The 21720-nt window shown below is 58.1% G+C and overlaps 3 protein-coding genes across 3 annotated transcripts; 2 read left to right on the top strand and 1 right to left on the bottom strand.

Annotated features, from left to right (window-relative positions):
* Positions 1–426: 426 nt before the first annotated feature.
* NCLIV_027150 (hypothetical protein) lies at positions 427–12757 on the top strand (the record flags this gene model as incomplete). Its single annotated transcript, XM_003882910.1, has 9 exons — positions 427–562; positions 1128–7234; positions 7582–7689; positions 8028–8732; positions 9035–9240; positions 9770–10092; positions 10572–10813; positions 11184–11840; positions 12434–12757. 9 exons carry the CDS (start codon positions 427–429, stop codon positions 12755–12757), a joined length of 8808 nt encoding a protein of 2935 aa, XP_003882959.1.
* A 1328-nt stretch (positions 12758–14085) lies between these two features.
* Positions 14086–16357, bottom strand: NCLIV_027140 (putative zinc finger (C2H2 type) protein; the record flags this gene model as incomplete). Its single annotated transcript, XM_003882909.1, has 3 exons — positions 14086–14422; positions 14998–15347; positions 15677–16357. 3 exons carry the CDS (start codon positions 16355–16357, stop codon positions 14086–14088), a joined length of 1368 nt encoding a protein of 455 aa, XP_003882958.1.
* Positions 16358–18379: 2022 nt separating this feature from the next.
* On the top strand, positions 18380–20174 carry NCLIV_027130 (putative orotate phosphoribosyltransferase; the record flags this gene model as incomplete). The annotated part of the gene is made up of 3 exons (XM_003882908.1): positions 18380–18694; positions 19118–19436; positions 19957–20174. The coding sequence occupies 3 exons, from the start codon at positions 18380–18382 to the stop codon at positions 20172–20174; spliced, it is 852 nt and encodes a 283-aa protein (XP_003882957.1).
* Positions 20175–21720: the final 1546 nt, after the last annotated feature.

Here is a 21720-nt window from a genome sequence, read left to right as displayed (position 1 = left end):
GCCGTACTCTGAGTGGCTTATTTCCAGTTTTCCCCAAGAATTCATTGTGTTTGTCGTCCGTGGCGGGCGCGCCCCGCATCCGCCGTCTGTCAGGGTAGCATTCTGTTGTGATGGTCACCCAGTTTATCATCGACATTCCGCCACTCTACGGTGTACTTTCCGCGTGCTCACGATACATCAAGGAGAACATGGGGACGTCTTCGCTAACCATGGATTTCTAGGCCGAGTCTGCGGGAGTTAACGTTAGTCCACTTAGGTACCCGTAGGGAAAACGTTTCACTATGTAGTGACGTTACTGTGGATTCTGTTCTCGAAGTCAGATACTGTCCTCTTTAGCAAGGAATACCACCTATTCAATTGTTTTTTTCTGGCAGGCTCCACTTGCCTGGCAAAGTTTCCTCTTTCTCTCTGTAATTAGTCTTGGCAATGTTTTCTTCGAATTCGTCCTCCACTCTTACCGGAGGAGGTAGCCTATTTGGTTCCTCCGGAGGGGGGGGTGGCCTTTTCGGAGGCGCCAGCACCCAGCAACAACAAAGCGGCAGTCTCTTTGGAGGCACAAGCGGTAAGCGGGTTTAGAAGTGAAATGAATTTTCCTTTGTTCCTTTTTTGAACCCACTTTCTGTTCGAGCAGGATGCGATGGAAGAACAGTCCTGCTTCCCGAGAAACTGAACTTCACTCTCAGTGGCGGGGAGTCCCTGTTGAAAGTCTTGTGTGGACACGAGATGCAATGCATTTCCAGTTCTTCAGGAGTGACATCTCGACTCTCGGGCTTGCAGCGGATGAACTTGCATGGCGGGGAGTGTCTACGCACCCATGTCTGTCTTGTGCCGTCCTGAGACAAAACTCCCAGTTCCAGCACCCACTGCGCTGCGGGGGGAAGACGCTTCTTCCGGGACGGCCGTTGTCACGCGTGTGGGGCGTTTTGTGTGAGTTCCTTCAGCTGCTTCGGCACACACGGATGGAAAAGGGGAGGCGGTTCACAGGGAACGAAGCGTCTGCGATGTGACCCGCGTCGTGAGAAACAGCTTCGGGAATATGTTTGGTGTCCTGGGGTCATGGAAACGTGTATTACTCACATCGGTCATGTCTCATCATGTCTCTAGTCCTTGTGTTGTGCGTTCTTTAGGCTTCATGTCGCAGCCACAGCAACAGACTCAAGGCCGTTTGTTTGGGAACGCTGGGACGCCCGGGATGTCTCTCTTCGGTCAGCAGCAGACGACACAGCCTCAGTCCGGGGGTCTGTTTGGGTCTTCAGCCACGACAAACAGCGGGCTATTCGGGACTGGTCAGCAGCAGTCGGGCGGCATCTTTGGCAGCTCCAGTCTCTCGCAACCTCAGCAGACGACAGGGGGGGGAGGGCTCTTTGGCGGCTCGAATACGTCGACGCTAGGCTCCTCTATGACTGGCGGCGGTCTGTTTGGTCAGCAGCCTCAGCAGACAGGTGGCCTCTTCGGCTCCTCGACTGGCGCTGGGACGGGCGCCGCCGCGACGGGGACTGCCACGTTGGGCCAGCAACAGACAGGCGGTCTCTTTGGCAGCGTCGGCGGATTTGGAACGAGCAATGCCGGCGGCTTCGGCACCAGCACGTTGGGGACTGCGGGACAGCAAACGGCGGGCGGCCTCTTTGGAAGCCAGCCTCAGGGGGGGGGGCTCTTTGGAAGCACCACGAGTTCCTTTGGCGCGGGTGGGACGTCGACGAGCGGATTTGGAACTTTTGGCAGTGGCGGCGCGACGGGGTCGGTGCTCGGCGCGGGGACGCTTCAGCAGCCGTTCCAGCCGCATAAGACAGAGGAGGGCCTTTTGATGAGCATCTGCTTTGGCACGCTTGCGGAAGTCTCGCAAGACGAAGAGCGATGGAGGTACTACCAGCAACGAGGGGGAGGCGTGGGTGCGTCCACCGCCGGCACGGGTCTCTTTGGCCAACAGACAGCCCCGCAGCAAACGGGAGGCCTCTTTGGAAATTCGACTGGTACCCCTGCAGGCGGCGGACTCTTCGGCAGCACTCCCGCTTCGGCAACAGGCACGGGTCTCTTGGGTTCCTCGACCCAAACCAATCAACAACAGAGTGGCAGTCTGTTTGGCGCCTCTACGACGGGCGGTTTTGGCGGGGGCCTTTTCGGCTCCTCGACGAGTACGCAGCCTAGTGGGCAACAACAGACAGGCGGCCTCTTTGGAAACGCCGGGGGCTCTTCAACAACGTCCGGAGGCGGTCTCTTTGGAAGCAACACCCTGGGCAACGCGACGGGCACCAGTCTCTTTGGGACGACGCCGCAGCAAACGCAGACGGGCGGACTGTTTGGCCAGCAACAGCAGACGACCGGAGGCGGGGGGCTCTTTGGGTCCAGTTCCCTGGCCGGAACAAACACGGGGGGAGGTTTGTTCGGCGCATCTACAACGCCTTCGACTGGGTTGTTTGGGTCCACGACGCAACAGTCTCAGCCCGGCACGACCGCAACTCAGACCGGGGGCCTCTTTGGTTCTACCACGACGCCTGCGGCGACGACCGGCCAGGCGACGACGGGGACAGGCCTCTTTGGAGGCCTGTCCTCAAGCGGCGGGAGCAGCGGCGGCGGCCTTTTTGGAAACACAGGGGCGGCAACGACCGGCGGCGGTCTGTTTGGCAACACGCAGCAACAGTCGAATCTCTCCGGTGGCGGACTGTTTGGAAGCTCGGGCGGGCTGAAACTTGGGGCCACCGCGACTGGGACGACACCCGGGGCAACCGGAACCACTGGCGGGCTCTTTGGAAGCTCATCAACCGCCGGTGCGTCCGGCACTTCCGGGCTCTTTGGGAGCTCTGGGACGTCTGGAGGCGGACTGTTTGGAAGTTCAACGGCGAAGCCGGGGGAAGCGGGAGGCCTCTTTGGGAGCAGCGGAACGTCCGCTACGTCAGGGACACCTTTTGGCAACACGTCGGGCGCCGCAGGCGTTGGCGGCGGCTTGTTGGGTGCCGCGTCGGCGAGTTCGGGAAGCGGCTCGACGGGAGGCCTGTTTGGTTCGTCGACAACGGGCTCTGGGGCAGGCCTCTTTAGCAGCGGCGGCCTCTTTGGCAGCGCACCAGCTGGCCAACAGAGCGCAGCGGGGGGAAGTCTGTTTGGGCCGACACCCGCGCTGGGCGGAGCTGCGGGAGGCTCAGGGCTCGGCGTGGGCCAGTCGACCCAGACGGGATTGTTCGGAGCCTTGGGGTCTCTCTCTGGATCTGGAGCACAAGGTGCGCCCGCCAGCGCCGCTGCGGCCGACGCCTACGGCTTGGCGTCGCTCCTTGGCGGGCAAGTCGAAGTCAAGTTGACTCTCTCGGCGCGCCCGCCGGAGTCGTCAGCCCAAGAAGGCACGCAGATCTTCCCCCCGCGGCTGCAGTTGCTGGATTCGTGCGGAGGCGCCGCCTTGGGAGACGGCGGCCTCCTGGGCGCGTGGGGATCGAGCGTCTGGAGACCTGGCGCGCCGACGCGTCTTTGCCGCGGGCGTCGCTTCCGTCCCTTGGGCCCCATGGGAGGAGGTTTGAGTGGGAGCTACTTGTCGAGTGGAGCGTCCAACGCCTCGTTCGCGCTTCCGGAGGTCTATATCCAAAGGGCGTTTGGGACCAGTCGTTCGTCATCCCCTCATGACGAGTCACCGGGGAGCGGGCAAGGGGATGCACTCCGATCCACGGCGGACCGAAAGGCTCTCCCAGGCGCTCTGTGGGCCTCAGTGACGCTGGAGCGGTCTGCAGCGGAGGCCTTGCTCCTCCAGCGGCGCAGGAAACCCGGCAGTCTCACTCCGGACCAAGTCAGCCCTTGGTCGTCTACGGCTCTGCAGTTTATGCGTTCCAATCCCTTCTACAGGGACCAGCTGGCGGAAGCGAATGTCGCCAAAGAGATGGCTGCAAGCAAAGCGCCTGGTGCTGTCCCGCCCACTTCTTCTCAATCGGCCCCCGCTGAGGGCGGTCTCTCAGGTGCAAAGGAAACGGCCGCGCCTTCTGTTCCGAAAGCGACGTCAGCCGCGCCCGCGTCTACTTCGTGTCCTGCCGTGCCCGGCTTGGCGCCTGCTTCTTCTGTGTCTTCCTCGGCCCTGCCTGGGGACGCATCGGATCAGAAGCAGCTGGGGTGGCCTGCGAACCCAGAGACCTCGCCAAGCGCAAAGAAACCCGCAGTCCTGGGTCTCTCGCCCATTCAGACCTTCTCTCTCGCCACGCCTGGAGGCTCTGCTCGGTCCTCACCAAACGGCTCACGAACGGGGCCTGCGTCCGCGGAGGAATTAAACCGGTGGCATGCGCCTCCTGAAGGCGCGACGCTGAACGGATCGTCGCCCGCAGGGCTGGACTCTCTCGCCGCGTGCTTGTCTGCCCCTGAAGACTTGCGCCCCGTGCTCATGCGCCCGGACTACGAGACTGTGCCGTCGATTGAAGTCTTGACTGGAATGACTGAGCAGGAGCTCTCCCGTGTCCAAGATTTCTCCATAACCCGACGGGCCTACGGGAGCATCCGGTGGCCTGGATACACGGACCTGAGGGGGATCAATCTCGACGACGCCGTGAAGATCGAGAAACTGGAGGTCAGCGTGTACGGGAGCGAGGCGCCCCCGCGTGGAGTCGGACTCAACAAGAGGGCGGTCATCACGCTGAAGAACTGCAAACCGCGGAGCGTCAAGTATCTAGACACCATGGTGCTTCAGCGACCGGAGGACGAGGCATACGTCCAGGACAAGCAGCGACAGTATGTGACGAAAGTGCGACGGTACACGGAGCGTATGGGCGCAAAGTTTCTGGACTTGAACTTAACCACAGGCGAGTGGACATTTGAGGTTGAACACTTTAGCACGTACCGTTTCCTTGATGAAGATGATGAAAATGACGAGGACCTCGAGGCGCAACTGCGACAAAAGGCGCTGTCTTCGACGACCGCGACTGGCCCTCGTCCTCCCTCGCCTCTGCCTGTGTCTGCCGCGTCGCCCGCGTCTCCTGAGAGTGGAGCCCCTGCTAGCAGCTGCTTTGGTGAACGCGAATCTCTTTTCGGTTCCCAAAAGCCAGGTGTCCAGCACGGGTTTCCGGATGCAGAGTTCTGTGCGGTAGCGAGAAAGACGGCAGCCGCACGTGGCGGGGTCTCGCAGAACGTCGTCAATCCAGAGTTCCTGAGAAATGTCTCCCTGGCACAGTCGGTCAACAGAAACAGTCACTCGCGAGCGCTTCCGTGCAGTATGTCGGGAGACGCCTCCACCGCTCCTGGACTTCGCTGGACTGCCGCTAAGTCGAGCAGACCTGGCGCCGCTGACGCTGCCGTGGCAAAAGACGGGACGGCTGGTGCGACGACGGGAGGGCCCTTTGAGGCGTCGCACGGCTTCACGCAGCAGAAGGCTTTGTCTGGTGCCGAATGGAAGAAGACAGACACGCTAGGCGCTCACCGAGGCGGAACGATGGGCGCGCCGCAAAAGGCAGGGATGGCGACAAGCCCGCGAGGGACCACCGGCGGCGAACACGAAGGGAAGAGAAGGAAGGCAAGCAGTTCTGACAATGAGAGAAGAGACCGACTCGCGGGGCCGCTGAGCGTTGACAACGCTGGCGGGAGTGTCTCTGCGCTTCGCCCGGGAAGCGATTTCGAGGGCACCTTTTCCGCTCCCTGCTCGTTTCTTCACCTTCAACAACGACGTCATTGCCCGTACCCGGTCCGGTGTGCTCCGGTTATTTCGCGCGACGGGCTCTTGGCCCTTCCCGTCCTTTCTGCCGTGTCTGAACGGCCCGCAATCGCTTCTTTTCCAGGCTCCCTTGTGCAGCTGACCCACCTTTCGCCTCTCCTCCGCGAGGAAGAAACGCGTCCGCCCCAAGACGGACCGGATTGTCGGGGGGTGTTGTCTGGGCCGGGCGCGGATACTTGCCGCGAAGCGCCGACCCACCAGCCGCTGTGGACAGTCGGCGAGGTTCCCGACGAGGCCGTTGCGGCGTCAGCAGACGAAGAAGAGAAGCATTCTCTGTCCGACGCTGCGCAGCGCTATGTGCATCCGATCTGTGACCGAGCGCTGTCGCTGACTGCGGCCGGCCCCGGCTCAGATGCGTCTCCGTCGCTGCTTTCCGACCGCTGGTGTTTCCCCACAGGCGCCGGATTCTCCATTCGAGGAGAACCGTTTGAGGGGACCATCCAGAGCCCTAGTGAGCAGCTGCGAGTCTTCCGAGACGGCAGAAGGGTGCGTCGAACGCTGTGTGCCTCTGCCATGCAACAGGTCTTGGCTGCTTTCATCGATGAAGTCGTGAAGGAAGGAGACAGCCAGAAGGCGCAGGCTGGCGCGACCGCCGAGGGCACCCAAGAGTGCCTTTCGGCTCTTGCCACTCCCGTGGAGGCGGGGCGCGGGGAGGAGAACGGACAGGGCGCGAGGCAAGGGGGAAGAGAGGGCGTTTCGGGAGAACCGAGCGGCAGCGGCGACAGAGAATTCGAGTGGTGGCTTTTGGCCCCGGTGTGTCGCCAAGAGTCGGGCGCCCTAGAGACGAGAAGCAGTGGACAAGATGGGGTTTCTTCTCCCTCTCTCCCTCCGTCGAGTTCAGGCCTCGTGCAACGTCTTTTGCTTCGCCTGTTGGCTTTTTTCGAGCAGCAGACGCATCTCTACTCAGGGGGCGTGACGCCCAGTTCGTGCTTGCCTCTCGCTGCCTCTCCGGCCGGCGTCCCGCTTTCCTCCCGGCCGTCTCCATTCCCAGACGGGACGCTTTCTCTTGGCGGTCGTCCCTGCCTGCCTCGTTCCGCAGGCGTGCCCGAGGCGTCTTACCTCGCGCCGTACATGCTGCAGACGTGGCAGTTGCTTGTGGCGTTGATGCTGTCCAGTCCGGAGCAGGAGGACTCTGTCTTTGCCGCCGCCACTTCAAGTCTCTTCTCAAGAGACGTTTCGCCCGAAGCGATCCTGGAGAGCCAGCGCCAGGCGCGCATTTTTGAGTGGCTGCTGAGGGAGTCAGGGAGAGAAGTCGCGTCCCTCCTGCAGCGCGCAGCCACTCTTCGCCAGGCTCTGCCTTGTTCGCTTTTGGAGGGACAGGCCTCGCGACTCCAAACGTGCGAAGCTCGAGGAGACGCAGGAAGCGACAGCGCGGCGACAGAGCCCTTTGGACGACACGGCGGCTCGCAAAAGTCCGCGACCAAGCTGCCTAGTGCGGACGTCTCTGGGCCTCTGTTCCGTTTAGCCGGCGCGGCAGGCCAACGCGCTCTGCACGTCGCGGTGGCGGCCGACCAAGATGAAGAAAGGAAACTCCTCGCTGTGTTCCACCTTTCGGCCGCAGGACAGGTACGCTCTCGGTTGCCACTCTGGCAGGAGGGGAAGACGAAGGAGCGCAAGGAGGCAGGAGCACTCTCGCGCACACGCGGGCGCGGTCTCGACCAGCGGGAGAAGCGCGACGCATGGAAAGGGGCTGCCGACGCACGGATTAGAAGACTCCCAGGGGAAGTGGGGCTGGGAAGAGGCATGCGTTTTGTCTCCTCGCCACGAACGAACGTGGCTGCTCCCGATTCATCCCTCCGGGCCGATGCCGCTTTTTCCGGTGTACAAGTGGCAGGTGACGGGAAAGAGGGCGGGGATCCTGATCGATCCTGATCTGCGAAGACTGTGTCTTGCATGCGCCTCTCTTCTCTCAGCTTTACGACGCTGTCGAGCTGCTCCTGAACAGCCGGCCTGGGGAGCCTTACTATCCACACTTGGCGCTCTGTCTAGCTGCCCATGTTCAGCAACAAGTCGGCCGAGAAGTAAGAGCTTAATCGCCTGAACGTTGCGGAGATCAGGGCTCGGCAAATCTCCCCCCCCCGTGTGTGTGTTTTCCGGCTTTTTTCCATAGCGGAAGACATGACGCTTCGATCTGTCAGCTAGCCGCCATCTTTGGATGCTCGCGCGTTTGCGGGCAAACCGAGCACGAGGGAACTTCTCACGTAGTGTGGACAGTTTCATCCACTGGAAACCACGTGCATATCCCGTGTGCTCCGAACTGTCTGCTTGGACACGCCCACTCGAAATACACTGCGATGGCACCGTGGGTCTCGTGAATCCCTCTTCACTTCTTGTCTGCGGTGTGTCGTCCGTCTCGCAGTTTCTCTACTTCAACCTTTTTCGAGCGACGGCGCCTTCTTTCTTGACGCCTCCGCCAGGGATCGTTCGCCTTTACCGGCTTCTCACTCCGGCCTCGTCGAGTCGCCTCTCCCTCCCCTCTGGCTTGGCGACCCTCAAGACCAAGGAGGGGGAGAAACGAAAGCGGAGCACCTCACCGGTCCCGTCCGTGCCTGCCGAGCCTGCCCGCTGTACGTCGCCGAGCAAACGGCGGGCGACAGCGCCAAACACTGGCGGGGCGGGGCGGTCCCCGTTGACGCCTGGAAACGAGAGAAGCGACGGTGGCGAGGAGACTGCTCAGGCCGACCCCAGGGAAATTGCCAGGTTCGGTCTGGAACACTTTGTCAGCTGGCGACACCAGCTAGCTGCGAGCCTCGTCTTCAGTTCAGCCAGTCCGCTGGAAGACCCCGCGTCTCCAGGAGCCGGCGCTGCGGCGTCTTCTTTCAAGCGAGGCGCCACGGAGACAGACCGGGACGCAGGGGACAAGGAGGAGAAGGCAGGCGGATGCGTGCAGGAAGAATGGCCAGCGCGGAAGAGGAAGGGCGAAGAAGGCGCGACGGGCGGGGCAGCGGACCAGCTGTGCTCGCTGGAGGCATCAGCTGGGGCAGATGTGGACATGTTTCAAAGAATTCGAATGGAACTCGCGCCGCCGCCACAGGCTGCTGATGCGCCGAGGGAACTACGACGCGTAAGTCACATGAGAAAACAGAGATGGCGACAGGCGAAAACCTCGGAAAAGCGTAACTCCCTTTTATGGCCCAAAGAGGGGTTCTCGAAAAGAAGGCCAGACGCGGACGCACCGTTGTGTCTGTCAACACAAGGAATGCCCGATGCTACACCCCGAGACAGTTGAGCGTCCTTTCGCCTGCAAAAAGGTTTCCTTTTGAAGTGTTGCACTGGGAACGCGAGTTCCTGTTTCTACCCCTAGGACAGTGAATGGAAACCGAACAGCGTTTTTCTCGTCCGTTGTGCTTTTCGTCTGTGTCGCAGGCTCTTCTTCAGTTCGAGCACCTGCTGCGCTCCCGAGATCAGGATGAAGACTCTTCCCCATCCCGACTCACCTTCGCTCTGCCGGCGTCTCCAGCGCCCTTGTATCGTCAACAGGAAGAGCAAGGATTGACGCCAAAGAACCACTTGCACGAAGAGTCGAACGGGACGACGAAAAATCTCTTCGATCTCCAATATGGCTTACTACGGTAAACAGAACATTATGAAGAGCTCATCTCAACGCCATGTATATGTATAGATACTGACGGGGAAACGGAAGGTCGTTTACTTACATCGTGCTTGGGGCATCCGTACAACGATTCTGACATGGACGTCTGCGCATGCAAAGGCCCGGAATACTGAAAGCTCTCTGAAGATGATACGAAATGCACATGTATATATATATATATATTATATACGTGTATGGTTAGAGGTTGGTCGTATGTTATGTGTGCCAGAATTGCGAGTGTGACTCTTTGCGGGCGTCACGTCTCTTGACTCGTTGCCTCGATGGGCCCCTGAAGGCCGAGATGCATGCTCAGCCGCAGTGCTCCGTTCACTCCGTTACCGTCTTTGGCGCGGCGGAGTGCAGCAAAAAGTGTGATGCTTTCCTCTCTCGCGCTTGAGTCCCGACCTCTCACGCAGCAGCGGGGCTGTCGGCTGCCGTTTCGTTCTGCTGGCGGTTTTGTCGCTCGCGGGGACTTCCGTGTTCCGCGTGTCCACCTGCGGTTTTCCCAGCATGCACGCGGGCGTCGCGCCGCCGTCCCTCGCCATCTTCGATCCGGCCTCCCACACCCCGTACGGGCTCGACGTTTTCTTTGCCTGGACTGCTGGCGTCGTCACGCTGCTGCATCGCGGCGGCGCCAGAGCGCGTGCGAGCCTGAAGCGCCTCCAGCGCGTCCAGTCGGAGGACGAAGCGAAGGAAGAGGGAGACGCAGGCCTGAAGCGAGAGGAAGCGCAGCAGCTCCACCGGCTGACGGTCGCCTTCGCAGCGGAGTTGGAAAGCCTGCCGGGGTGCTGGCCTTGGGCGTGCGTTGCCCTCTTGTTCACGCCGTTCTCTGGTGAGCTGAGAAAGAAGAGGACTTCATGCGTGGAAAAGCTGGAGGAGTCGAACGAGACTTCCCATGGAGTTCCTCTCTCCGGGTTCCATCATACGGTGCGCGTCTGCTGTACGTCAGAGTGTAGCAGGGCCTCTTCGTCTCTCCGGTAGGACAGCGTTGTCTGAGACACCCGGCATAGTTTCGCCCGTTGGGCAAGACAAACAGAGGCGTGTTTCTCCACGGCCAGACTGGTGGAGCTGTGCGCCGCAGCTTCTCGCTGGCCTCCTGACGCCTATGCAGCCTTTTATAAGGAGACGGAAGCATGTGGACCACCCGCTGGCACCGCTTTGTGTCCGCGGGGCGCTTCCTTCGTTGTTTGCTTCCTCGTGCGCCACGCTCTTGTGCACACTCTCTCGCACGTCGCCGGTGTCCCTCTCTTGTGTGCACCTCGTCTCTCTCGGTATGCCATTTCGCCCCGAACTTCTTTGTCTCCCGTGCAGGTCGCGCCCTCCACGGCATGCATGCGCTGATTGGCCGACATGCGGCGGAGTTCACGTGCACGGGCGGCGTCTCTCGGGGTAGTGAGATGGAGCCTCAGACGCAGGAGGTCCGGGAAAAGGTGAGCTTCGAAGAGGGTCGGCAAGAAAGTCTCCGCGTCCTCGTCGACGAGGTCGGCGTTCCCCAGTGGTGGATCGACGAGGCCGACGGTCTCTATGCGTTCAGTCAACAAAAGTTCATGCAGGTGAGAGAACGCGGGAAGGGACAGGCAGCGCTAGGGCTGGAGTCACCACTTCCACGAAGAGAAAGAGGGCATTCGCTGCACATGGCAGCTCTGAGCTGAAGAGAGCTGAGGCGTCCACTGGATCGATGGACGCGGCTGCTTGCCTTTTTGGCCGTCCGCGTATGCTTCCGTATCCGTCTCACCATTATTGCGTATCCTACACGTTCCGTCTCTCTCCATCGATCGAGATCGAAACGCGTCTCTCGGTGAGCGTTCGTGCATTCATCGTAGAGTCTTGGTCTCCGCCGGTGGTAGCCCTGAGAGAGGTGCCGTGAGTCTCCGAGTCACCCTTTTTCTCCCCCTGTGGTGGGCTGGGTTTCTTCCTCTTCAGGCGGCCTTTTTGTTCTATTGGGCGTACCTTCGCCTTCGCCTCCCTCTTGTGCGAGGCTTTCTGGGGTCTCCAGTTGCGGCCCCGCTCCGTGAGGAGCTGTTGGCGCTCTGGAGCCCAACTAGCGCAGTCGAGACACACCTTCTGCGCCACGCAGGCCGGGCGCTTCTCCAGTGTCTCCCCGGCTTTCTCATGGCCGTTCTCCTTCAACAAATGCAGCACATGGAGGAGCAGACGCGCGTCTCGCGCATGCGCCGAGCCCTGGAGAAATGCGAGCGTCTCACCGGGTCCATTCGCTCTGGCACGGCGCGCGCGCTCTCTGACGAGCTCCGCGCCTACGAGAGACAGGAACGCGAAGTGGAACCGGCAGAAATCTCTGAGGTCGGTGCGACGCCTTCGGTCCTCATTTTGTCGACAGAGGCGAAGATGAATCTGCTGCTGGAAGTGCTCGAAGCGATCCGAGAGAAGCTCGCCCGAGGGCTTCCGGATCTTTCTGAAGACGCGCAGGGAGCAGAGGGCGCACAAGGCGTGGAGAAGGACATTCTAGCCAGCTGTGCTGTTGAAGGAGAATGGCGATCGAGTAAATTCCCCTTGGACCTGGCCCGTCTCGCGTGTATGGAAAGGGCTCTGCGCTGGCTAATGAAGAGGCAGAGAAAGCAAGTAAGCAGTTGGCCTTCACCGCCTCTGTGAGCATTCACTTCCTTCTTCACCTTCCGTGTCACGCGCCTCGACTTTTTCGCGTCCTCGTCGCTCCTATCACTTTGCCCTTCCCGCCTGTCCCAGAGAAGGCTTCACCTGCGTAGGCACGCGGGCAGACCCGCGCGTGTGCATCCCCAACTAAGCATTCTGTACAGACTGACAAGAGGAAGGAGGCTACCAAAGTGAACAGCACACGATATTCGTGCATCTTGTATGCAAGTGCTGGCTTTCCACACCTATCGCCATGTGCTGTGTGTGTGGAGATCGACGCTTCCAGCTTTTGCCCCGTCCCACTCGGAATTGGTCACGCGCAAATGTCGTGGCCGCTTCAGAGCTGTGTCAGAGAGTGCGGAAGTCCACGCTCCGCGGCAAAGCGTTGGGGGGGGGGGGCCTCGCCGGTCCACGAGGAGTCTCGGTGCCCTTAGGTGCAACGCACCGCTGCTGTCACGATAAGTCAGGCCGCCGCATTCTGTCGAAAATGGCGGTGGCCATCTTTCCGTTCCATTTTTCTTCTCTTCACACCGGCTCTTTCTTCACGTGCAATTTTTTCACAGAGCCGCAGTGAGCCTCGCTTCTCTCCCGCAAGCAAGCAAATGAAGGCCCTCAAAGACGCAGGCGAGAAAGACAGGCGGCAAGCCGAGCGGTCGGGAGGTTACGGCGAGGCCGCAGAGCGGTCACAGAGAGGCGTCGAAGGCGGAGACGGCGCCGATGCAGACTTCTCGTCTGGCTTGTTGAGAGAAGTGGAAAGGGAATCAAAACGACTGGCGCAGCAGATGAGCGACTCGACCCGTGGCTTTCTCCCCGCAGACGTCGCTCCTGACGAGCCCGCTTTCTGGATCGCCCTCAAGACGGCGTTGCTCGAAGAACTCAGGGAATAACTGAAAACGTCAGACGGAGACTGGAAACCGAGAGCCTTCAGGGGAGAGATACAGCCAAGCGAAGTCGACACATCTGCAGTTTGTGAGACAGGAGCCTGCGGCCAGGCAACAGAGAAACGCACACCTTCACTGGCTACGTGCACGAGACCCTTTCTCGAGGGACTAACGGATTTCCTCGCCAAGAACTCTGCAGTCGGCCCGAGGTGTTTTAGACTGTGGATAGAGTCGTTTTAGCGAGCGCCTGACGTGCTGTCACCGGGACGCCTCTGTCGTCCCACTGCATGCAAGAATGCGTTTTTTTCGAGATTCCCCAAGCGCAGACTTTTGCCGCACTATGGCAAGCATCCGTTTGACCGGGTTTTTGTGAGGAAGGCAGGGAGCGTCGTTTGCAGAAACAAGCTACAGTGCAGCGTCGAGCAACGTTCGAGCACTTCTATCGTGACACCACGCTGCATGTGCTTTCTTGTCGCACGACGCTTTGCGCATATCACTTCTGACGTGTCCTGGATTTTTCTTCGCAAAAAAGCGACTGAGAGTTTCTAACCCGGAAATTCAGACTGCGGGGTGTTCCTAGGTACTCTGAACCGTCTCTTCTGCCGAGTAGAAAGCGCATCATTCGCTCGTGAGAAAACCGACCAAAAACTGCTACAGGACACTGAAACGCGTAGCAAGTGAGAAGGAAGGAAATCGAGACGCTAAGAATGAAGCATTTTTCGTCAAGCCCCACGTCGGAGTGACTCTGCGACAGTGCTCGTGGTATTTCCCTTTCGTGGCCTCTCGCTACACGGTGGGCTCTTGATGATGGGAGGAGACTGTGTTTCTCTGGAATGCTCGGTCGCCCGTACAAAGCTGAGACAAACCGCCTCCACTCGTCTTGGAATGTGGGCGCCTGTCAAACATGAGCCTGGACGGAGGCAGGAAATAAAGCAGATGCAGCGTTTTTCTGAGGCTTTGTCCGACGGTTTGGGAACAGAAGCCGGTCCGCCGTAGCTTTTTCTTTGGCGGCATCAAGCGTCTCCTCTGGTTTAGGACGTTCGATGACGTCGTACTGAAATCCGATTCACCACACTGGCGTTAGCTTACCGTAACAAGGTTAGCTCTGAAGGTGGCCTGCCAGGAAATTCCGAAAAGAGTGCGCATGTAGAGGCACCAAGAAAGATGTGCAGACGCATCATTTTCCGGAAGTGTACGTACAGCTGTCCACGAACGGTTGCCGCATAGACAAATGTGGCGCTGTTCACGTCTCACTCGACTCCATTTGATACCTCCCTCCGACAACAGAGCGGTTTCTAGCACGACCAAGCCGCGGCCACGGGCCACGAGTGCGGTTACTGGAGAAACATGGTCCCGGGGGCATGACACCAGTGATCTCCCACAAACAACGTTTGCGGTACGCAGCGCAAAGATGAAACTACCGCTTGTTCTTCAGCACCAAAAACACGGAAAGTGGATGTCGCTTCTCGCAAAAGGCTGCTTCGAAACCATTTCTTATTCGTCGCTGGCCCTCGCCGCTGGAGCAGTTGCGAGGCCTTGCTTCCGCGCAAGTCGGCGGGCTTTCTTGCGCTGAAATTTTTCTTTCCTTCTCTGAATCTCCGCCTCATCGACAGGAACCGTCCTTCTGAAGGCAGAGACACCGCAGACACGCCAATAGTGGAGGCGAGAGCCCTAAAAACGCCGAAAAAACGACACGGGAGACTCGCGCCGAAGACCAGAGAGATAAAGGAAAATAGTATGCACCCCAAGCAAAACGGTCCTTGGGTGGGAAGTTGCCAAAGGCGCGGCCATTGCCAGTGCAAATGCTCGTAGGCCGGGCGGCTTTGCTCCCAAGGGAAAAACCTAAAAAAGGCCCCAGAAGGGAAAAGCCCAAGAAGCATTCTCTCATGGCTACCGCGGTGACTCGGCGTTCTCAGAGGATAGCAGAAAACACCCCCTGGGACAGGCCATACCAGAAACAAAGAGAACTCCCCAGAAAGTCGCTCTCAACATTCGTGGAGAAGAGCGAAAACCCTCAACTGCGCGCTGGATCTCTGCGCCGCAGAAGCTGGGTAGGTCCGCCGCAGACTCTCACAACAACGGAGAGAGTATCTACGTGCGTCGCGGTTCCTCCGTAGATACTCATATTTGTACACAGCCGAAATGTAGCAAAATCCTTCCTACAGTCGCGCGTTTATCTTGGCCTGCTTCTGGCAGCGCTGCTTTCGACTGGCTCATCCAACTTTGCACACACAACGGCTCCATACCTTCGCTGCCGCTTCTTTCTTCGATTTGTATTCGTCCCGTCACCTTGCTCTCCGCTTTCGCGTGTCACCGAGTCTCGCGATTTCCCTTTTTTCTGCCTTTTGCTCTGTGTAGCGTCAGTGGGCTCTTCGCGTCGCGCGTCGCCCTCGCCTCCTTGCGAGCGTTTCTCTTTCTGCTGACTCTTCCTCGTCGATTCAGACTGGTCAGGCTCGCTCTCTTCAGAAGCTCTCCGGCCCTTCCTTTTGCCGGCTTTTGAAGTGGAGGCAGTCGGCGTCTCATCAGTCGCTTCCTCCCCCTCCTCGCGTGATATGCCGTGCTCCTTCTCCCACTCTGCTTCTCGCCGAAGATGCTTCTACGTATTTGTTCGCAGCAGACACGCAGACAAACCAAAGACACATACATACATATACAGACGCTCACATATGAATAAATGCAGACACGTAGTATACTCATGCACATGCATGCAGGCATACAGCGCTTCTCGTCGACACGTATTCGATGGTGCCTGCGTTTCTGCTCGCGACCTCCAGGTGAGGCATGTCCTGTCCCGGCGCGACGTAGGACGATCGAAGGACGCCGCGCCTCTGCATGACCAAAGACGCAAAGTGATACGACTTTGCACACCTCAGCTGCAACTTGGGACGAGGCGTCTGCTGCGTCGTCTGCCAGACGTGAACCTACTTTCGACTGTAGGTGTCGTTCCAGGTCGGCCTCGAAGATGAAGATTTTCTTGGGACACAATTTGCACTGAAAGTGACCTCGAAAGTTTTGTTCCGCCGGTTCGTCCACGTCGTCTTCCTCTCTCGCTTGGGCGTCTCCTTCGTCCGAGGAAGAAGCGTCGTAAATAGCGAACTCGTCCTCGCTGTCCTCGGAGAGACTGGTCTCCGCCTCCTTCTGCTCAGCGCGCTTGCCGCCGCGTCTGACTGCCTTCCCCTCTCGCGTCGCTTCTTCGGCAGCGCCGCTCTTCTTGTGCTTGCCTTTTCCTTTCTCTTTCGGCAGCTGCAGATCCGCGTCGTGGCGTTTCATGGCTTCAAAGAACGAGTGCGGGTCTGTGGCGTAGAGTGCAGCGGCCTTCTTAATGAGGGCGAGTTTCGCAGTCGCATCCAGGACTTCTTCTTCGCTCTCCTCGCACGAATTCTCCCCGTTTTCCTGGTCTGAAGAGGACGGATCCTCTTCGATGTTCTCTCGCGCAAGGTCGTCGTCTTCGGACGATTCATCGCTGAACCTCTCGCGCGCGTGGCGACTCTGCAGACGCTGTTTCCGCGGAGACCGCACGTTTGCCTTCGCCTTTCCCTTCGCCAGCTCCGGGCGACGCCGCTCGGCGGCAGGGAGAGTGAGCCCAAAGACTGCGCGCTTCAGCATTTTGCGGGAATCACGAGAAGAGAACAGAGAAGAGACACCAATATGGGAGGCTGACCACTCCCACGTTTGTCACACAGGCAACGGTCACTCGCCGTCCCGCGAAGCGCGAAAGGAGCCGCGGGGAAAGACCGGGACAAAACACACGAGAGGCACACAGTGGGTTCCTACACTTCCTCACAGATGGCGGCAAAAAGGGTGGATCCAGTCGGGGAGACACGAAGAGCTGGGGGGAGAGCGCAGAGTTAATGGTTCGTGAAAAAGGCATCCGGAAAACTGGACTTCTCGGACCGCTCAGAGGAGAGAGAGGAAAGCAAGCGGAGCTCGGAGGACTCCTGTGAAAAGGGGTGGAGTCGTCTGCTCGGGAAATCCTAGCTAAACAGACTAAGCTCGGGAGTTCAGCGCTCTAGCGAGCCTTTAAGTCGGACTGGACCTTGTTGAGGGTGGTTGCAGCTCCTCAAAACAGGGAAGGCGAGCAAAGAGGACGATTTTTGCCGTACGTCTGCTGGCCCCACACAGGCGCACGGACAGGCGCTGCGAGACTCCCGCCTCCAGAACGAGCGTAGCAAAGCCGAAACGCGAGCGAACGAGTCTGTGGTCGGGAACTACAGCTTAGTGTCGTCCCCTTTTCAACCGGCGATATAACTCTTCCACGCGGACCGATGCCGCGAGAGAAAGAAAGCCCGCGAGACGCTCGAGACAGGAAGACACGAGTGGCCAAGAAGGCGCACGTGTCACATGCAAAAAGCAGAGGAGGGGAACGGACCGGATGCGCTTCACTTTCGAGGAACCAAAAAATCTTCAAACAGAGGGAGATGGCAAGCAACTCGAACGACAGCATAAATCCTGCGCGCGGCACGCTCGACAGATGCTGCGATTCTCGAGCTTTTCTTGAGCACAGTAGGCACTCGACCTGCGGCAAAGTAGCACAGCGGCGCAAGTCTTGATCGAGCCGAGCTTCGATTTTCAGCCACATCTTGTGCAATTGCCGTCGAAAGTACCGTCGTTTCCGCTCTCAAAGGAATCCGGAAACTGCGTAAAGAGAGCGTCTGAGAGGGCCCTCCGTTCTTCCGTGGAGCTCAGTCTTTGGTGATCCGAAAGACCTTTACACCGACCCCCACTCCCTGTTTTCTCCGCTGCTCTCGCTCTGGACGTGAAAGTCGCCGGCATCAAGTCCGTTACATTTTTGAGTTAAAAGATCGGTCGAGACAAGCGTATTCTTTGGAATTGTCGCCTTTTGAAGAGACGAAAGGCTCTTTTAGTCCGCAATCCGAAGTTCGAAAACCGGGTATGCGGTCAGAGTCGAGTTCTGAGCGCTGCATCCGCTGCACCATGGCACTCTCTAACGTGACTCTCCCAATGCCGCTCTGCCTCGTTCTCTCTCGGGGTTCCCCTTGCTTCTGTGTATCCTCTTTGTACTTCCTTCTCCCTACCGTTGATTCCTCGTTGCTGGCAGCCTCGCCGGCTTCATTGTCGCTCCCAGTATTCCTCGCCGGCTTCATTGTCGCTCCCAGTATTCCTCGCCGGCTTCATTGTCGCTCCCAGTATTCCTCGCCGGCTTCATTGTCGCTCCCAGTATTCCTCGCCGGCTTCATTGTCGCTCCCAGTATTCCTCGCCGGCTTCATTGTCGCTCCCAGTATTCCTCGCCGGCTTCATTGTCGCTCTCTGTCACTACCGTCCGTGTCACTTCTGGCCCTTTTTACTCCTCTCCATCGTTTAGCCATCCCTGTGTCTGCGCTCCCCTTTTGTCCGCGTGGACGACTCCCGCGGTAACAGTTGCCAGTCTCGTGCATTTTGGGCTTTCTGGATTTTGCGTTATGGCTGCTTAGGAACGTCATGCGGTTCTTATGTGTCTGTGTGTCAACGAACGTAGGCTTCCCCTCAGCACGAATCACAGCTTACACGCATCTGTATATACAGCTCGTTGCTATCCCTATGTTTCGTGTGCGTGTAGGTCGACTCTCGCAGAGGTGGGAGAATCCTGCCCAGCAACGCTTGAAAACATTTGCACAGTCGAGAGCACCATGTCGAGCGCGTCGCTGTCGAGTTCCGCATCCCGTACTTTGAGTAAGGTCCTGGCTGGCCCTCCCGGGGAGACAGACGAATATCAGGGCCGTCAGTTGGACCCGCTGCAGAAGGAGCTTCTGCTCCTTGCATACAATCATGGAGCGCTCAAATTCGGCGAATTCAAACTGAAAAGTGGACGGACGAGCCCCTTCTTCTTCAACGCCGGCATGTTCGGCAACGGACAAGCTATGGAACTCATTTCGAAAGCATACGCTACGGAGATCGTACGCAGCGGCGTGGAATACGACGTCCTGTTCGGTCCCGCATACAAGGTACGGTCTCGGCTGCAGCCCGTAGTTGAAATGCGCGTCTCACGTGCCAGTCTCTATCTCTGCGCTGGATCTCTTCGTATAAGATCGTTTCGGATAGCTACGCATGCTTACCACGCATGCATATATATATATATATATATATATGCGCTCTCACGGCCGATGTCCGTGTGTGATTGAATATACGCGGACCTAGCATGTGTACCACGCTGGTATGTGCGTCTGCATGGACCATGTTTCTTCTCTTTTCCCAACGCTCCTTCGTAACCGGGGAAACCGTGCAAAAGGCATTGTGCTTCTTGCCGTTTTGTGTGCGGCGGTGTGACGTGCGTATGTACCTTTCCCAGAGAACGGGACACCCTGTTTGTTGGCGTCAGCTCACATCCCCCGCTGTTGGTGTTTCTCCGCGCTTCTCTGTATGCCCAGGGAATTCCTCTTGTAGCTTGCACGGCGATGTCGTTGAACCGCGTGTACTCACAACCAGCTCCGTTCATTTACGACAGGAAAGAAGAGAAAGACCACGGCGAGAAAGGCGTTCTCGTCGGCGCGCTGAACCAACTCGAACCGAAGCTGATACCCGGGACTGTCGACAAGTACCGGCCGGCACGGGTCTTGCTGCTGGACGATGTCTTGACTTCCGGCACTGCTCTCCGTGGAAATATGAAACTTCTGCGTGAGCTTCAGCCTGATGTCGAGGTTGCCGGCATTTGTGTCTTGCTTGATCGGCAGGAGCGCATCTCCGAAGGTAAGCAGGTTTCAGCGGGACGTGCGCGCGACTAGACGCTCGCCCAGACTTTCCGTCCACGTTTTCGGACGGTTGGTCCCTTGATATTCGGCTCATATAACGTTTCTTTGGTGCATGCATCCGCTCCGTGAATACGCAGTGTTCTTAGAAACATGCATGAAACTGTTTACGCACCCACTGCTTCTCGGCCCTCGGCTGGACGAACGGCCTGCACAAGGGTACTTGTGGAAGTCGCGCCAGACGACACTGGATTTTTAACAGAGTGACGCCTGATTCGTACCAAACCGGAGGCTGCGTGAAAAAGACCGCGAAATGCACTGGTAACCGCCCGCGCTGTGGGGCGTTCCACGCCTTGCGGCGGTCACGGGGGCGCCCGGTCGTTCAGCCGTTGGCGACGGTACATTCCCTGCGGATTTAGAGAAAACGACGTCTGGCTGCGTGCGGGCGTGCGTGAAGGTGGATTTTTCGCGGGGTCAGCTGCGGGATAAAGATCTAGCGGTGTTTTGTTCGATTTGTTCAGACTCGAATTTGTCAGCGGCAGAACAATTGGAGGACGCCTACAACACGAAGGTCTTCTCCGTTCTGAACATCACGGATATGCTGATTTTTCTCGACGGGTTGATAAGCTCTGGCGATCATCTAGAGTCAAGGGCGACACTTCAGAAAGCTCGGAATGATATTCTGGAATACCGTCGTAAATATGGAGTTACAGATGAGCTGCCTACAGACATGTTGTAGACTCAAGAGTGTTTTCGGGGCAGGGGCTGCGTACGTGTGAATTGACTTCCGCGCAGACAGCAGCCTCTCGCATAGCTTTTCCTTCCTTTCATCAGGGCAATCGCTCAGAATTTTGCCTCTTACGAGAAATTCGCGTACGCCTCATCTGCACATCGGGTTCCCTCGTTTGTCCCCCAAAACAACTCACGCTTTCTGGAACAAAACGGGGCATTCTGTCGGACATGGTTTTCCTCTGGTCCACCTGGCGTACGAAAAGGCTCGGGTTCAAGTTGCTGAGAGGCGGATGGGATATCTCCTGCGTTGGGCGACGTATGCCTTCTGTTTGATATTGATGCATAAGGTAAAGATCCCGTCGCCATCATGAGGACGGAGAGGTGGTAATGCGATTTTGCATGAGTGCGTGCTAGGATGGAAGCGATTCGATACTTGAATGGTTGGAGCTGAGGCACACAGACTTGGTGGTCTCTCTCTCAAACTCATTTGCTTGTTTTTTCTGCGTGGGGAAAGTCTCTCCCTGTCTGTTGATCCCTTCGTGGCCCATACAGGCACAGGAAGGATCTACTCCCAACCGGTTGGCGAATGGTCAAGCTAGGGTTCTCTCTCTCTCTCGTCTCCAAAGCTATACATGGTCATGAGTGTCATTGCCCAAGTCCCACTACTGCGTGTCTGGCGGCTGCTCGTACATACGTCCATCCGTACATATGTGCTTGACCTCATTGACGAAGTCCTAGCTTGCTGTTCTGCACACGTAGCTTGAGGCATCGATCTTTGGCCAAAGATGGCGCACCCACTGTGGTGTTGCTGCCGTTCTGCATTCATCTAGAAACAGAACATCGCCTCGTCTCGACGTTGTTGCACAACAGATGCGTTCGGAGTGGCGCGTATAGAACACGTGCTGTTGCAGTCAGCGGTCTTTTCACGCCAGGCTTGTTCCTTGACGCTGTACCGTACATGTATCATTCTCCAAAAGTTCTGGGCAACATAAATCCCCCTCCCACTTGGTAAGGTTGTTTCCTTGCCACCCAAGGCCCACACAGGTTTCGCTGTCAGAAGAAGCCGGCACTGTCTTATCCGGCACGTCGAGTGATTGCACCAGACCTCTGGAACAAGGACGTTACAGTACATACTCAGGCATCTGAACAGCACGACGGGCTCGAACAGCTGCCGAGCCAACGGAGATTTGCCTGGTACGAGGCAAACCTGATGTGGGATAGGGTATTTCGTGAGAAACCACCCAGCGATTAGACCGTAGCAGGCCACGCACAGTTTCGCCGTTACACCAAAGCTAATAAGGAGTCGACTGACTATATGGCAGCGCCCCTGACAGGGCTACACTTTGTGGTGAGTTTGATTCCATGGTATAACCGTAACCTTTCTAACGTTAGTGTATTTTCTTTTTTTCCTGTGCAACATGGATGATGTGCACTGCAACCGCACATGCAACTTCGTGCCGAGATACGTACACACAAACCGATTGCGACGTCTTATCTTTTGGGATAACGGTCGTGTTTTCCTCCGCGAAGAGTTAAGAGGCCGACAGAAAGGA

This window comes from Neospora caninum, chromosome VIIb (assembly GCF_000208865.1).
Source record: "Neospora caninum Liverpool complete genome, chromosome VIIb".
In the NCBI taxonomy this organism is placed as follows: domain Eukaryota; phylum Apicomplexa; class Conoidasida; order Eucoccidiorida; family Sarcocystidae; genus Neospora; species Neospora caninum.
The sequence above is the reverse complement of the archived record's forward strand: the minus strand, read 5'-3'. Positions and strand labels throughout refer to the sequence as shown.